The 18,579-nt window shown below is 43.3% G+C and overlaps 1 protein-coding gene across 1 annotated transcript in view; it reads right to left on the bottom strand.

Annotated features, from left to right (window-relative positions):
- LOC134451882 (glycine receptor subunit alpha-4-like) overlaps positions 1-18,294 on the bottom strand; it is a gene marked incomplete at its 3' end in the record, with an annotated part of 97,985 nt that extends 79,691 nt beyond the window's left edge. The window contains exons 1-4 of the mRNA XM_063202280.1: positions 18,233-18,294; positions 14,694-14,824; positions 13,462-13,529; positions 13,100-13,323 (exon numbers count right to left, since the gene is read on the bottom strand). Of these exons, the coding sequence (XP_063058350.1) occupies positions 13,100-13,323; positions 13,462-13,529; positions 14,694-14,824; positions 18,233-18,288 (479 nt within the window). The remainder of the gene's footprint in view (positions 1-13,099; positions 13,324-13,461; positions 13,530-14,693; positions 14,825-18,232) is intronic.
- Positions 18,295-18,579: the final 285 nt, after the last annotated feature.

Raw genomic sequence — 18,579 nt, 5'->3', positions numbered from 1 at the left:
CATGGATATTATCATAGCAGTAGTGTCTTTATGCACCCAAACAGCACTCCAAACAAACAGATCCTGAAAACATGTTAGTTCATGCCAATGTAATTATCATGTAGTAACCTTTATTTTTAAAAACTTTGATCTTGAAAATGACACCTTTCCTGAAGTCAGATTTTCCTAGATTTTTAGTATGTTATTAAGGACACTTAGAGGTAACAAAATCAGTTGAAAAACCTTTTGTATCAATTTTTTTGGGGTTAGGTCTTTTTTTTGCATAGATGTACTCGCCTATGGTACGTGTATCTCTGTGAGTGGATAATTTACATGTGGGTGCATGTAGGCCTATGGCAATACTGCAACTACCGGTATATAAACTAAGAATAGCGTGTGGCTATTTGTGGTGATCAGAGGGGAGAAAGAGAGAAAGGAAAGAAAGAATAGATAGAACAAAATAACCCAAAATAAAATATACCACACTCTACAAGTGTGGATATTTAAACACAACTCCTCAAAGCTATGCAACAGTCCTAACTGCATATCTATGCCCAATTCAGTGCTTACTGCGTTATCCTTGGTAGGAAGAGAGAGAACCCTTTTGATCTCTCTCGGGGCGAGATGAGCGCTTCCTCGTGCACGCGAGTTTCTTTGTTCTCCAAAAAGCGCTCAGGTCCTGTCTGTGGGTCCGAACGATACCACGCGCCTTCCAGGGGCACGAGGTTGCAGTAGGCTATGTCCAAAGAGTCTTGCTTCGTTGAACAGGGAAAGGAAAGGGGTATTTCGTTGTGTACTCCGATGATCTTTGCCGTCTCGTCCTGCGAAGGCCCAGTGAGGGGGGGGGGCTGCGTGGATCCCTTCCACGTGCTTGCCAACTCTACGCAACTGTACCGCCGGGTTGTCCACTCTCTGGGGGACAGACCATCAGGCTCAGCCGAATCTCCGTCGACTCTAGGCTAGGTTCTCTTGATTTCGGTACTAGTAAAAGATTAACAATTGTCCGTACAAAAGTTATCCTTGCGAGTTGAGTCCCTGCGTCCTGACTCACTGCTCTCTTTGCAGCGTTAGCAAGATCACTCGAAATATCGCAGTGGGAATGCGATACACAAACGAAAACCGGTTGAAGGAAGAAATATATCGACCGTAGTGTTAACCTGGCCAAGATAACTTACAGTTTCAATAATTTCTAAAATAGATGTCTCCAAGGAGACGTCGTGGTCCCGAGATGTTGTCTTCACCTCTGGATAGAGGGGGTCGGGCCCAGAATCACACCTTGACCTGGCTTTTATAGGTACAGGGATGGGGCTGAGCTACGTATGTAATCTGATGCCAGATACAGTATAGAAAGAAAATTGTGTCCTCATCTTACAAAATGTCGGGCATTCATAAAATAAGAGGAAATGACTTAATTTAGGTGTAATAGTCCCAACAATAAACAAATTTGCTTGAGATGGTGTTAAGCATGTGTGGTGGTAAACAAGTGAATTTTACCAAAAAAGTGCAACATCTGGCTAGTCAAGCATGGTAGTGGGACTGACATCGTTTGGGAATGTATAATAATAATAATAATAATGCATTTTATTTGAAAGCGCCTTTCAAAACTCTCAAGGACACTGTACAGAGAGAAACAAAAACAAAACAAGACACATAAACAGAATTTTAAACAAAAAATAAATAAATGAATACATTTTCTTTTTTAAATATGAAATAAAATAAAATAAAATAAAACAGAGTTTATGAATCATAGAGAATAGGCTATCTGAAAGAGATTGGTTTTTAGCCTGGATTTGAACAGGGGCAAAGAGTCAATATTGCGGATGTCAGGGGGAAGGGCATTCCACAGCTGAGGAGCAGAGCAGCTAAAAGCTCTATTCCCCATGGTTTTAAGACGGGCAGAGGGGACAGAGAGGAGAATGGAGGAAGAGGAACGGAGGGGGCGGGAGGGAACAGCAATGTGAATAAGATTAGATTTTTGAGGGAGACCAAAGAGGAGAGAATTACAGTAATCAATGCGGGAGGTGACAAGACTGTGTACAAGAATGGAGGTAGAATGGGAAGTGAGAGAGGGGCGGAGACGGTTAATGTTGCGTAGGTGGAAATAATCAGACCGTGTGATGTTGTTAATGTTGGAGAGGAAGGATAGAGAGCCATCAAGCAAGACGCCCAGACTCTTAACTTGAGGGGAGGGGGAGACAGGAGAGTTATCAATTGAGAAGGAAAAACTATCTGCTTTGGATAAGGTGGATTTGGTGCCTACTAGTAGGACTTCAGTTTTGTTGGAATTGAGTTTCAAAAAATTGGGGGTGAACCAGGATTTGATTTCAGAGAGACAGGTGGTGAGAGAGGGGGGAGGGAGAGTGTCAGAGGGTTTGCCAGATAAATAGAGCTGGGTGTCATCAGCATAGAAATGGAAATTAATATTGAATTTGCGGAAGATATTACCAAGGGGAAGGAGGTAGGTAATGAAGAGGAGGGGCCCCAGAACAGAACCTTGAGGGACACCAGAGGTGACAGGGGAGGGCTTAGATTTAAAAGACTTCATTTGAATAAATTGAGAACGACCAGAGAGATAGGAGTGGAACCAGTCAAGGGGTGTGTTACTAATGCCAATTGAGGAGTCTGTGGAGAAGGATAGAATGAGAGATGGTGTCAAAGGCTGCACTGAGGTCAAGGAGAATGACAATAGAGAGTAGTCCAGAGTCAGCAGCCATGAGCAGGTCATTAGTGATTTTAACTAGGGCGGTTTCAGTGCTATGTCGGGGGCGAAAACCAGACTGGAAGTGCTCATAGAGGGAGTTATGAGTTAGATGGGAATGGAGTTGAGAGGCCAGGCTCGGACTGGCAATCTGTGATACCGGGCATATGCCCGGTGGGCCGCCGCGGCCCAAACGCAATTTAAACCGGCCCCTAGCGCTGATACCAGCCCTGGACTTTAGACCAGTCGTAGTCGATAATCCCGGACTCATGTACGTGCCATAATTAATTCTTCAGAACTCAATACACTCAAGAGAAGCAAGGGGTGCACTATATATACCCCTTCCATGTCACTTTCATGTTTGTGACGGTGGGCAGATGGCGTTAAAAAAATGTAAAGCAGTGCATGATGGGGTTGGAATCTGAAGGCGCCTGTCTTCCTTCTGATAGGTTCATGGGAACGCGGATGTAATGTTCGCCGGGAGTGTTGCCAAATAGGACAAGATTTGGCTCCTTTGGATGACCGTCTGTGGTCGAAACATTTTAAAATAGCATTTGGGTGGGTTTCTCTGCAGATTTATGGCTAGACATCAATAGAATTTATTTCAAATTGTGTGGGATTTAGTGTTTCCACGCAGGTTTTGAGCATTTGTTTTTAGGCTGGAAATGATCAGTCTCGTCTGGCAACCCTGTATAACCGCGCTGTGGGATTCATATTTACTTTCATATCGTCGCTCACCAGTCCTCCGACAATGGATAGCATAACACATTAAGAAAGACGTGTCAAAAAGAGAAGAGGGAGCATTCGTGACAAACATAACAAAGTGTTGATGGTGCGTCAGTGTGTTTTATAATGGCTAAGTGAAACTATAACTATACATCATTCGTTTGCTTCGCCAGTAGTTTTCGTTTTGCTAGTGATTCCTACATCCCTACAAGTTCAGCATGCGAGGATGAGGGCTGGGCAACATACTGGAAACGTCACTTCAGGCACAAAGCAAAGTGAATTGTATGGACTTTGAGGTTCCATGACCTGAGCAGCACGAAAGAAGACACACAGGATATGAGGATAATACAGAACTTGAAGTTGTTTATCAAGCTCATCATGCTAGCCTAGCTATTCCTTCAATGAGGAAGGATTAGCTTACGTCTGTAAACTTTCCGGAGCGAACGCAATCATTAAAAAAAATACCCAAACGGAAACACAAAAAGACTCGGACTATCTGTTAACTCTGCTTTAATTTTTTTTTCGCGGCGTTCGTATGGGTTACTGGATTCAAGAATCTGCAGTAGATTTTGCTAAAACAGTGCATCGAGGGGATAAGTCAACGCAGAGATGTCCGATATTATCTTTCATGAACCAGTGGCATGACATAGCCAATATGCAGCAAAAGCGCCCAATGAAGACGAGAGATGCAATCAACACTGAGATGTGTCAGGCTAGGAAAGTTCCCGAGACGAGGCTGTATTTGTGGATCAGTAGCGTCCTGTTTTGTGAGCAGCTGATGTCAGCACTCGGCAAACATTGAGTGAAACGGCTGCAACAACTGATGGATTGCGGTTATGTTATGTCGCTCACTTATACTTTTCACCCATCAAGTGACAGACAGAATTGTTGACAAGGTGGCTAAAAGATTAGGCTGGGTTACCACACCAGGACGTGTATCGCAATCCCCATATGGCCCCACACACACGCACACACACACACACACACACACACACACACACACACACACACACACACACACACACACACACACACACACGGTTGACTGATTCTAATTTCTATGCAGTTCAATGTGAAATTGAAATGGCAGTGAAGATGTGTTTTGTTCATTCATGCTGGTGTCATATTGCTTGGGTTTTTGGCATGGACGGATGGGTTGATGAATGCGTGTTTTTTTGGGGGGGGCGGGCGGGGGGCTCGTCGGTCGGCGGGGGCCGGTGTAGAGGGAAAATGCCAGGGCCGAAAATCGTTCCCAGTCCGAGCCTGTGAGAGGCTACAATTTTTTCTTGAATTTTGGAGATGAATGGAAGGTTGGAGATTGGGCGGAGATTGTTGTAGTCAGAGGGATCAGAGCCAGGTTTTTTGAGTATAGGAGTGACAGCAGCAACTTTGAACAGAGAGGGTATGAATGCCATCAACATTGGAAATCTGAATTACATCTAAAGAAGCATGCATGTCAACATGCACTGTGACTACAGAAGCAGACCATGATACTCTCCATAGGATTTCATTCAAAACTCACACCCATCTATTTTAGCCAGGTGCAGACTCAAAATGTACAATTTCAATGTACTGAATGGTTGAAACACACACCGATGACCTCCCTTTTAATCCCTTTTCATTTCGAAATGAAAAAATGAATGTAGTTGCTGCCAAAGGTGGTTCTACAAAGTATTAAGCATAGGCTGTGAATACTTTTGTAAAAATGATTTCTTTGTTTTTTATTTTTACAAATTTTCAAAACTGTCAAGACAACTTGTTTTTCACATGGTCATAATGGAATAATTTGCATAGGATTTTGACAACAGAGATTAATTTGTAGCATTTGGAATAAAGCTGTAAGATAATAAAATGTGAAAAAAGTGAATACTTTCCGGATTGACTGTATCTCATCTGTATTATGGCCAGGTAGTGGAGTGCGTTGATTCCTTATGTTTTTATGGCACCATCCTCCATCAGTACCTGTCATATAACCTGAATACCACCCTCATCATCTCAAAAGCCTACCAAAGACTACGCTTCTATACTTTCATGAAATTTAGGGTCAGTCAAGCAGGCATGATCCACTTCTACCGTGCAACAATCGAAAGGGCCTCTACCATCATTGGCCACAGGTTTCCCTTCTTAACAACACCAGAATTGCCAGGAAAGCCACAAACATCACCTGCTCTGTACCTACACACCCAGCACACCATCTATCCACACGTCTGTCGCCGCGTTCGCTACGTTAGGTCTTTCGCGTTAACGCGATAACTTCTGAACAGATGGTTGGATTTGTCCCAGATTTGGTGTGTGAATGCTCTAGGGTAGGTTCATGGACTGATCCGAGTTTGGAGGTCAACACTTTCAAGATCGCTGAATTCAAGATAGCCGAATTTTTGTTTGGCCCCGTAACTACAGACTGGGTGGATGGATTTGTCCCAGATTCGGTGTGTTAATGCTCTAGGGTAGGTCCATTAACTGATTAGATGTTGAAGGCCAGCACTTTCAAGATGGCTGAATTCAAGATGGCCGAATTTTTGTTTAGCCTATAACTTCTGACCAGTTGCATGGATTTGTCCCAGATTCGTTGTGTTAATGTTCTAGGGTAGATTCAGTAACTGATTAGATTTTGGAGGCCAACACTTTCAAAATGGCGGCATTTTCATTTGGCCCATAAATGGGTGGATTGATTGTCCGGTAACACCTTATTTTAATGGTTCACCATTTCAGTGGATCTACCACATTAGGTACAGTGTAATAACCAGTGTAACAATATGTAATACCATGTAATACCACTTAAACACAAATACATGGTGTTGGTACATGGTGTTACACGGTAATTACACAAATACATGGTGTTGGTACATGGTGTTACACGGTATTAAATATTATTACACTGGTTATTACACTGTACCTAATGTGGTAGAGCTGCTGTAATAGTGAAAGAGGAAACCAGTGTTATCATTTGCCTCATATCTTTTTTGCTTCGTTTTCACAATAGTCTTTTGACTTTAATTAAGCCTGTGCATGTCATTGATCTATGTATAGATATTAAATATATCACTTTTAATTTTTTTATTTCACATATAAGTTTATAAGAAGGTGGACGGGAGTGGTAGGATTGATCGGGGACTGGAAGTGTCACGTTTCGGGGATATACCTTCAGCAGTCGAAGGCGACTGCACAGGCCTAATTTCTGCTGTAGTCAATCAAACATTTCATTGTAACCATTGTTGGAAATCAATCAACCCCTTCCATATTGAGAGCTGAAATGCTGTTGACTACTGCTGGTCATTATTTCCATGTGTCATGGGCGTACGTTTAGGGGGGACGGTTGTGACATGTCCCTACCAATATTTAACATTGAATACCGGAGGTGCTTACAGCATTATGTCATAGAACAGTGCTTAGCAAACTTTATCACATGACGTACCCCTTGGAGCACCCCCCCCCCCCAAAAAAATGACCAAGCAAAAAAAAGTAAAAAATGTGGAGCTCTGCATCCAGTTGAAGAGGGTGCGTCACAGGAACTCTTGTGACTGAAATCCTGTGCATAATGTGCGTCGTCTGCTACACATAGCCTGCCTGTGTCGCCGTTTAATTTTCAGGCTTGTCAAAAGCAATGCAAATAAAAGCAGCGGGAGGGATTGCTTTCGAAAGTAGGAATAGGTTTTTTGTTCTCCTGCGCCGTCAGCCGGCGTTAATATTAATATTGATGATCAGCATTCAATGTAAGGAGGATGGACTTCACAGATTTCCTATTGTGAAAGGTGCTTGCTGAATAATGCTCAGAAATTATATTAATTTTGGTGTTCTTGTGAATATAAAAGACGACGAGATTGTTATCTATAAAACACCATGTCGACTGCAGAACGGAGGTCTCAGCTGTCAATCAATACCGTCAATCGCGCAAGGAAGTGAGAAGGAGAGGGAGAGACAGAGAGCAGTTTTCCAACTTAGTCCTACAGCTTTCCAACGTGACTGCTCTGGTTTGGTGACCGCGCCAGGTTAAACGAAAGTGATTTGACGACACGGTCACCAAGTGCTTATCCAGCCATAGCCCAATTTGCGCCAAAGAGAGTACCAGGCACGCACGCAGCATTCACAATGAAGAATGGAAATTACTCCTTCGTTGTGGACAAGACATTGGCGCATCTCAATTCAGAGGGAAAATGCTGCTTTCTGCACGCGCACAAGTCAAACAACAAAGTGGTCGGTACGTGCCAGCAGCAGTGTTGGTTATGCCAGACTAGGCCTACATTTTCACTCCTATGACCATACGAGCAGACGCGCAATGAGAACATGGCGTTTCCTACATTCGCATTTATTCGGGTTTTTTTCCTCACCTACAATTGTGTACATGCACAGTAAAGTGCTGGGACTGATTGCTAGGTTACTTTTTTATTGTATTAGGCCTACGTTGCCACTATTCCTTGCCATTTGATTTTTTTTTTTCTTCCTACATTTTTTTCTTTTAAATTCCAAATCTTTTCCCGTACCCCTTGCAATGACGTTGCGTACCCCTAGGGGTACGCGTACCCTAGTTTGGGAAACACTGTCATAGAATATTGGCGTTCTCAGCCCTTTTTGATGTTTTTTGTAGAGGCACAGCATATTATCTGATGGGGCCACTGAAACATGTTATGGCTCATTTGAAAGTGGAGACTTAACCCTTTGGATGAAAACCGTGTATCTCTACAAGCTTTTATTGCCAAGCAAACCCAAGTTAAACCGAGGCGGGTACCTCCCAAATTCTGCAAGAATCTGCAGGAAATGGAGATAATGAGGTTTTTGTGAATCAAGCACTATTTCAGAATGTCAAGCGTTTAAACGGGGACCAGTTGGTATTGATATGAAATGAACTGGCACAAAAGCTCAGCTTCATGTTGTCCTGCTCACCCTGACTTGACACACCTGGCCAATCAAAACACGCATTTACATCCAGGGCTTCACAGCTAAGTTTGGTATGCCCTGCAAGTAATTATAGCCCCATACCACTTTGTTGCTGTCGACCAACATGTCATTTGGGGTCATTTGTAAGGATCTAGCCAAGGATCTGGGTAAGGATGTTAGCCCCTGAAAGTTTAAGGTAGCCTACTCAGCCCAGAGGAACGGGAAGACATTTTGACCAGGGGGTGTTGGATAGTGCGGAGGGTCTGGGAGTCCTCTCCCAGAAAAATGTATGTTTTTTAGATGCAATTCACTTTTCACAAAAGCCACGCCCCCTAGTTATTGTTGCTACGTCCGTCAAAAACTTAAAACCAGGCACACGTTTTGGCTGCGTTTCATAGGAAATGTGTGTAGCCTACACTTCTTGTATAGACGAGGCGGGAGTTGGTTCCGTTTTACTCAGTGAGTGTTCGTGACTGAACAGCAAACAGCAACCTATTAGAGAATGGCTGTTGTAGTCAACTAAAGAGGATATATTCCGGTTTCACAATTTCTCGCGCTGTAACTGCCATTTTGTTGACATATTAATGAAATGCCGTCTGACTCGCCTTTGGCGGATCAATGCATGACAGCTATCCGGTCTGTCCGGAGGAGGTCTTGATCCGGTTGTCCAAACCGATCATCCGGGTTTTAATCAGCGCTAGTACGAAGTAGTCGTTTAGCGCCTTCACAGCCTTGTCGTAGAACCTCCCGTGTCGTCCAAAGTGGAAAAAATTTCCTGCACATTCGTCCCGGCGTGATGTAGTAGTAGTGCCCTTCTTCGAATCTTTGTGCTGTCTGTGACTCTTGCATCGATGATTAAACCTTTCCCGTCAGCAAACAGTTCAAACACCGTTAGCCACCTAGTCCAGCGAGGACCTAGCGTAGCTGGCTCTTTGTAGCAATCAAACTTCGGCACTGATCATTTGTCCTCCATCTCATAGATACGGACTAAACTCACTGTGAGATTTAACTAATCCGAAGTCGATTATTATCCTCGTCGCCAATGTTACACTTTGACTAGTGTTATCGAATTAAATCAGACACACACCGGAGCATAGTTTTCCATGGCTTTACTTCATGCTGGTCAACGTAGAAGAGACAACCTTACATCCCTTCTACACAGGTCAAGGGAAATAATGTATCGACGTGCTGACGTCATCCTCAGTACATGACAACAAGCAACACCGCAAGAATTTGCACTTTACGCACGACACCAGATGCTCCACAACAAGCCCCCTAAACACAATTCAGTCTCATCCTCAAACTTTAGTTCCAGTTCAAATGTCACACAGAACAAAATGCCATATCACAGACACCGAGCACCATGCACTGACTGACCTGAACTGAAAGTTATTCTGATGACTAGGTTCAACCGGTTGCCCTGGTTACGGGGACGCTGCGCGTTACACGCCACTCCGTGTCCTTGTTTTTATTTGAGTTTTTCATACTTTTTTATATTTTGCTCTTTATTTATATTTAATCAATTTAGTGTATAGTTAGTGTCTTTATTTTGGGTATCTATCCCTTGTTTTATTTGTCGTTACTCTTGTTTTATTTGTTTTATTTCACCGTGGCAAGTTGACCTGGCTTTCGGTGAGGTCTGCGCTGCGCTGTGCCGTGCCACTGTGTTCACTCTGCGAGAAGTTGAAAGCTATGGGTGGACTGAAGTATACGAGTAACCAACTTCTACATCATTCATTCTTCAAAGTCCCCATCAGTGCGAACGTCCATGAACTTTGCCGAGATGCTGGGATTGTAAAGAGGAAGCGCTATCTTCACCGCGGGAGACGTCGCTCCCAAAGACAGTTCGATGATGAAATCACCAACTGTCTCTCTCCGGGTGCGAAGTCCCTGTCGGTGCGCGCTGGCCCGGAGGCCTCACAAAGCAACTGTAAGTCCAGTTCCTGGAGGGATGATGAGATCCGCTCTCCTGATCCAGTGACCGGTGCGCCATGGTCTACTACAGTGGCTGAGGTCTGTTTGGAGAGGTCTCACCTCTCCGACGCCTTATCTCCCCCTGCCAGTGGTCTGGCCAACACAGACTATCCGTTCGTCTCGTCCTGGACTGCTCCTGCCGACCATCATGGCAGAAATTCAGGGACTGTGTCTGCCCCTTCCGTCGGCTTGTCTTCGTCTGCTCCTGCTGGCCAGGGACTGGGGGGTATTGACGCGGAGACTGTGTCCCCTACTTCCATCATCACGTCTGCGACTGCTTCTGTTGGCCAATGTCTAATGTCCAGAGGAACGTTTCATCAGTCTCTTCCCGTCCAGCAGCATCTGGATGGTGGTGGTGCAGATGTGCCTGCTCATGTGACTATCTCGTTTCATTCTGATCCGTTGGCAACTACGGATTCAGGGGTGATTTCGAAGCTGAACCTTGAAATGCGCCACCACCACCCTGGCATTACACATCGTCGGACTAAATGCAACAACAGAGTCTCTCGTAAGTCGCCTGCTCGTTCTGTAAATGTGGACAATTTACGTAGTGTAAAACTTTCGGAGCCCTCTTCTAATCTTGGAGCTGCCACACTCTCATCCTTTGCTCTTTTAAATGTTCGGTCCCTTAACAAAAAAGGGCCATTTATTAATGATGCAATTACAGATATGGACTTGGACTTCATGTGTCTAACAGAAACTTGGCAACTTCCTCATGATTATATGTCGTTAAACGAAGCTGCACCTCCTGGCTATTCTTTTATTGATAAGCCCCGCCTCTCAGGGCGCAGGGGAGGTCTGGCTGTCATTCACCGCAGAGCTTTTAATGTCGTGTCTGTGCCGCTGCAGCTATTTGCATCTTTTGAATGTCTGGCTGTAGGGTTTACTGGGAGCCAACCTTTACTCTTATTACTTGTCTATAGACCCCCTAAGGCATCCTCTGTCTTTATAAGTGAATTTACTGAGCTGTTCTCTTATGTATGTCCCAAGTACTCCTCCATCCTGGTCTTGGGTGATTTTAATATTCATGTTCATTCATCACACATTCATTCAATGACAATATTTCAACACAGAAAGCCAAATCAACCCGTCATTAGCTTCAGAAAGAATAAAATCAAGTTTTTGAGCGACCGTCTCACTCTCCTGATCTCAACATCATTGAGCCACTCAGGGGAAAACTCAAATGTGAGGTTCCAGCAAGACACCCAAAGATATTATAGGAAACAACCATTCTGTCAGGAAGAATGTGCTGTTTAGTCATCTGAGAAAATTCAGAGCCTTATCCACAACTAACACAAACAATTTAGAGTGGTCCCTGATGTTAAACAGTGCCATATTCAGCATCAGAAAATAGGGTATGTAAACTTTTGAACATAGTCATTTGGGTAGTTTGGGTTGTGATTATGCTTTTGAAAGAGTAAACACAGAAGATTGCTAATAAATGTCTTAAGCCAGTCACTAGCAATGAGTGAAAAAAAAGGTTTTGTGTAACCCTTCATATTTTGTGAGAAATCGCAGAGAAAGCGTATATTCTGCTGGGGTATGTAAACATATGAGCACCACTGTATATCCCCAAAACGCGGAGCTACAACAATTTCAAGATGGCTGAATCCAAGATGGCTGAATTGTTTGGCCCATAACTTCTGACTGGGTGGATGGATTTTTTCCAACATTTCTTTTAGCTTTGTTTTTTCAATAGTAGTTTGTTTTTAATTTAGGGATAGAGATATCAAAAATAAAACTGCTCATCTCTGCCCCAAAAGGCAAGCCCGCTTCCAGCATTTTCTGTGAGAAGGCAATTTAGTTGGCTGTTGCATTTCATTAACATTGCATCAAATGTGCCATTTTCTTGTTGACAAAAAGTGTCAAGTGAAAAGTGTTATCTTCAGGGTCATTCCCAGGTGACAGAGATGCAAAGCAAAACACACTTGAATGAAGTAACAAATAAACCAAAATGAAATCAAAAGTAGCACACTACACGTCTATGAATAAACGTGCAATACACAACACACAAGGGAAACTTAAATATTAGGCACGGCACACGGGTCAGTCCATGGGGTGTCGTGCAGCCACTGGATACTATTCAGCGATTAATTGGGCCAGAGAGCACGAGCCGGCGCTCAAGTGCACCGTGCAGGGGAGGGGAGGCGGAGTTGCAACCACGGCCACCCACCGTAAGCACAGTGAAGTCAACGACACGACAAACATAAATTAGACCACATGTAACTCAAATAACACAAAACAAAACAAAACGGGCTGACTCTTGTCTCAATCAAAACAGCAGCTGGCGGAAAGACATCGCGCACCGCTGGTCACTGGTCGTAGATCACTGATGTGATGGCTTGGAATGCACCGACAGGCCTTTAGCTCCGAATCATCACCAGGGAGCCACCACACCATGGCGATTCTCACTATCAGGAACACGGGCTGGTTTAAGCTTACAGCACGATTCACACAGCTTAACTGCACACAGCAGGGTTAACTTTAACGTTCAACCCAATGTTCTTCATTCAATCCGACCTTGAACAATAGGCTACGCGACCATTGTCTACGGCGCAGCCTGGCAGTGAGCGGAAACGCCAGCAAGAGGAATTCACCTTGCCAGGTATTTAACGACTTCAGCCCGCCTACGGCTGTCAATCAAATAGGAGCGTCACCAAGCAGGTGCACTTACAAAGGCCTTATCATTTTTTTTATTTGGGGAGGCTTTATTGGGAGGAATTTGGAGAAACTGGCCCTCGGGGACTTTTAGTTGAGTACCCCTGGTATATAGTATATCCACAGTTATTCGGTCCGTAATTCACTCTGGACAAAAGCACCAATTAAGTGTAATGCAATGCTACTTGCCTGATACTGTAGAGCACGTTTCCATTGTGAAATATGCGCAGCAGTTTGTTATCAGTAGTGACTTCATGGAAGTTGGCCCCTTTCTCGTTTGCAAAAAAAAGATCAGGCTTCCAAATGGAGTCCAACATGGACGGGTCCAGGTCCAGGGAGTCGTCTGGATACTCCTTGTAGGCCAACCGGGGATCATTCCACTGTTGTCGTAGAAAGACGTTTAAGCGGTAATCCTGAAAAGAAGAGGTAGAAGGACGTGCATAAAGTCTGTTTTTCAAAATCAGTTTTTGCTCCAGTATCTCTTTCACAGACCGTAAAAAAACCACTGCAAACCATTTTATTGAATTTTAAAAAAGAGCTTTTCGTCTCACCATTGTGGTCTCTGTTATAGACCCAAAACTGTTGATGAAGATGTTGCATGTGACATTAACAGGGGGACCTGAAAAGAAAAATGTTGATAAACTTAGCTGAGCAAAAAAAAAAAAAAAACAGAGCAAAGATGGGTATTGGTAGGATTTAACAGAAAAAGCGGTTCACTTATATCAGCCCTTCGTCTGACATGGTGACTGCAACTGCAGAGCCTCCCAAAGAAACAACTGACAGCTGACAGCCGCTTCAGTGCACAATACAACATATTGTATAATTTATTGATTGTGAGTTAACACCATTAGCAATATTTATGCACAATCACCAGAGACTGGAATGTCACGTGGCAGCATGGCACTCTGAAAATGTAGAGCAGGGCTGAAATATGCATGAGACAGGAGAAACGCTCGAGGATGAGCAAACAGGATGTGTGTCACTATGAATCTGCTGACTAGCGTATCCAGTAGCTAGGATAAAAAGCAAGGAGAGAGCGACAGAGGGGGAGAAAGCGTGGGAGAGAGAGAGCAACTGCGAGAGAGAGAGAGAGAGAGAGAGAGAGAGAGAGAGAGAGAGAGAGAGAGAGAGAACAAGTGCAAGAGAAAGAGGGGGGGGGGTGATGAGGATGAGAGAGAGATGGAACAGAATCCAGGTCTGTAGGTTAACGCTCACTGGAAGTGGCAGCCCAGTGAAGTCCCTGCAGCTGTTGCTGCCCTGTTTGTTTACACTGATTTTAGAGGCCAGAATTAAATGGGGACATCTGACTGTACAATCCTTTTGTTGTTTGATTGACAGTTGCTCGCTTTTAATGGGCAGTGGTGGGAATGTTCTGGGAGTGTTCACTAAGTTGGTAACAAAGCTCTCTCTTCATTCTCAGTTCTTCTAGAATTTTACTTGAACACTCTACAGCTACCATAGAACATGTGCTAAAAATCCTTTCAATTCAATTATAATCGGTCAGCCTTTAGTCTACAGTATGCTACACAGTGCACTATGTATAGCCTAGGCCTATATATTTCCTAATAACACTTAACAAATCGTAAATCTTATTTTAACCTTCAGGTTTAATCTACAGTCAAATAGGTTTCACACTATTACATGATGTATGGTATGAAACACTGTGAGACACACACACACACACACACACACACACACACACACACACACACACGGACACACGGACACACAGACAATTGGGGATCAAGCCAGAAAACCAAAATAGCAGCAATGTTGTGTTAACCTTTGAAGTTTGGTCTGATCCGTGCATCATAGCCAGAGGTTCTCCCCATCAGTTTGTCCAGGAAGTCGGAGGGAGACATCGGTTTCACTGACCTGACTGGGTACTTCACTTGCTCAGCCCCAGAGATATGCCTGGGGACAAAAAGAAAATAACAGTTTATTTTAGGTAACTCTCTCTACCGGGGAACATAGGACCCTTTTTTCAAAAAAGAGTTCTATGTTCCCCACTGCTTCAAAGTAGACTGCTGCCACATGGCAAAGTGCAGGTTGCTGTTGCAACTGTGACAGGTTAGGTTTAGGGATAGTTTTGCTCAGGGCACAAATTGAAATCTCAGAAACATTGCATTACGACAGGTTAGGTTTAGGGATGGTTTTGGGAAGGGCACAATTTGAAAACTTGGAAACATACAATGCGGGGAACTTAGGACCCTTTTTTCAAAGAAGGGTTCTATGTTCCCCGCTGCTTCCAAGTAGACTGCTGCCGCATGGTAAAGCGCAGGGTGTTGTACCTCTGACAGGTTAGGTTTAGGGATAGTTTTGGTCAGGGCACAAATTGTGAAAAGTGAAAAGTGAAAGCCCATTGGGAAACTCCAACTCCCATTGTCATTGTGACACAGCACTCCACAGCACACAAGTGTGCACACTGCACACAACGAAATTGCATTTATGCCTCACCCGCGCAAGGGGGCAGCCCTCAGTGGCGCCCCATGGGGAGCAGTGCGGTGGGACGGTACCATGCTCAGGGTACCTCAGTCATGGAGGAGGATGGGGGAGAGCACTGGTTGATTACTCCCCCCACCAACCTGGCGGGTCGGGAGTCGAACCGACAACCTCTGGGATGCAAGTCTGACGCCCTAACCGCTCACCCATGACTGCCCGAAATTGAAAACTCTGAAACATTGCATTTCTGACAGGTTAGGTTTAGGGATGGTTTTTTGAAGGGCACAATTTGAAAACTTGGGAATATACAATGGGGGGAACATAGAACCCTTTTTTAGAAAACGGGTCCTATGTTCCCCGGTCACATACAAAGACAGGGGAACATAGGACCCGGGGAACATAGGTACGCTCCCGTCAAATTCATACAGGTGAGTGGCTGGTTGAATTGGTAAAACAAGGTAATTTGCAATGTGTTTAAACTACAATGTAAGTAGCCAAAGCGTGCCCTCCTAGTGACGCAACACCTTCAGCGTTGAAGGTTCAGGTTCAGGGTTGTGTTTCCCAAGAACCCTTAAGTAGCACTTAAGCTTAAGTAGTACTTTAGTATGAGGGGCCGCCTAAGCAATATACCGCATCACTAAAAGTTTATGCATACAATCATTTTATAGGTCTACATACGATATTTTTTTCTCGCACATGCAAATAAAATGGTTGGGCCAAGTGCATGTACGAGGTAAAATAGTGTATGTATAAACTTTTAGTGATGATGTGAGACCTATTTCTGATATATTGCCTAGGAAATCCCTCATACTTAAGTATTACTTAGGCTTAAGTACTACTCAAGAGTTTTTGGGAAAGGCAGCCCAGGTCAAGAGCAATTCAAGTACTTTCTGAGTTCCCAAAAAATCGGGAACTCCTCCCACTTTGTCAGGAAGCAAACAAACATTAGCAAACCATTGGAGGTGGGTCAACCATGCCGCTTGGGAAATGTTAGCTGTTATGTTCTTGGTCAGACCAAGTCTCGCAGAGATTTGAAAGTTGACGATAACCAGGCTACAGTGTAAGTACTATAGGACTTTTCCCCAGTCCTAGAATTTTACCCAAACATTCTATAGCTCCCATAGAACTATGTGTTAAAATCCTGCAGAGGGTTTGTGACATCATAGTGACAACTCAAAATTCTAGACAAATGTGTGATGGCACTCCTCAAAGTTTTAAACTACAGTGTAAGTAGGCTGCATAATGTATCATGCTACTACAGTGCACACATTTTTGAACTGCACTAATCAGGGGAAGTGTAACATGTTGGTGTACTCTTGACTGAAAAAAATCTATCTATCTAATCTATCCACATGGGCAGTTATTTAGAATATAAAATACACAGTTAATTATGTTTGTCATTTAACAACACTATTGTATAATTTTAATCTGTCTTTCTTTAATGTGATGTGACTTGCACAAGATCTAAGAACGTCTTTAAGCTATGTTTATTCATGAACGATTTCCATCTGGCTATGGTCCCGTGGGACTAGAAACGTGGCCAAAAGGCTTTATCTGAGACCAGAATGAGAGAAAATATAATGGATAACATGTCCGTCATACTAGAAGATGCATAAAAAACTTTCAACAGAAGTTGTATAACCATTTTTTTTTACAAACCCTATTTTCTGGGCTATAAACATATATTAATTGATTTGTAGTGGAATACAGTAGCTGATATTAATTTAACTATACTCATCTGTAGCAATCACAGAACATTAATTTAACCCATTTTGTCTTAAGCCCTTTTTGGGAAAGGGTGCCCTCTTCCTATTAAATCCTAAATATTTCAGCCTCCGAAGCACATACAAACATGAAATGAGTTACATTTAAAAGCCAAGACCCTCCCCTTGCATTAATGTGTTCATTCAGCTCTAACATACCCACATAGTTAATAACAGCTAAAATCTCAAGATCCTGAAAAACCCGTATATGTGTCTCCAGGACACAATGGGTTAAAATACATTCTAATTTCCTCCAGTTGTGAAATTCCACCAATTTCACACATGCACACACAACAATAACTCACACCATTAGCAATGATGCCAAAACATAAATAAGAAAATGAGTGGCGTAGCCTATCGGTGACCCCTCACAGCAATCAGTATATATCCTGCACTTAGATTGAGAAATATGTTTAAAATGTGATGCTCATTCAATTTTCATTAAATAATGTAACCCAGATATAACGGAATGATTAGCCATATAAGGAAAACTTGCACATCAAAACATACACAATTGTTGCATCAATATTAATATATAACTCAAGAAAGTTTGGATCCATTTGTGGGACACGACACTGTTGTCCTCGGGTGTCTCACTAAGAAATGTATAAGGGGTTAATAGTAATTAGTCTGTTAGTTCTTGTCCAATTGTGGTTTATCAAAGTTGAGGGAATATTAGTATATGTCCATAATTTTCTTTGTCCGTACATCCCATAATATTAATGCAAAATGCATGCAACTCTCACAAGTGTGACTTATTTTTCAATATGAAGTCTAAAAAAATGTTTGTTCAAATTCAAAGAAGTTATTTTTTTCATTAGGGGGCCAATTGATGTTGAGGGGCCCACACGTTCTGAGTAAAATCAATATATTTTCAAAATTCATTCCTGATTTTTGTCCCCCTTCTATTCTAAATAAGCCGCCTGTCAACTGACAAGCAAGTTTCAAAAACAGTATGTAACTGAAGTACATTACTTCTTCCACTGGCAGTTTCATGCAAGTTTTCCACACACACACACACACACACACACACACACACACACACACACACGCACGCACACACACTCACACACACTTATACTCCAAAAGACTGACAGACATACAACCACTTGCTTACCGGATAAGACCCAATAGCGAGCAGCAAAGTATCAGCAAAGTCCATGTGAGAGACATTGATGGCCTCATCTTCTTCAGCTGTGTGGGATCAGATCCTCCAGGTCAGAGTTCTGTACTCACTCTGATCTCAGATGTGGTTCTTCTGCAGTGCATGGCGTTTATGGCTGGTTGCTGTGGGCATGAACAGCGTGTGTGTGTGTGTGTGTGTGTGTGTGTGTGTGTGTGTGTGTGTGTGTGTGTGTGTGTGTGTGTGTGTGTGTGTGTGTGTGTGTGTGTGTGTGTGTGTGTGTGTGTGTGTGTGTGCGGGTGTTTGTGTGTGTGTGTGTGTGTGTGTATGTGTGTACCGTA

This window comes from Engraulis encrasicolus, chromosome 7 (assembly GCF_034702125.1).
Source record: "Engraulis encrasicolus isolate BLACKSEA-1 chromosome 7, IST_EnEncr_1.0, whole genome shotgun sequence".
NCBI classification, from domain to species: Eukaryota; Metazoa; Chordata; class Actinopteri; order Clupeiformes; family Engraulidae; genus Engraulis; species Engraulis encrasicolus.
Note: the sequence above shows the minus strand (reverse complement) of the source record. Positions and strands in the feature narration are given on the sequence as shown.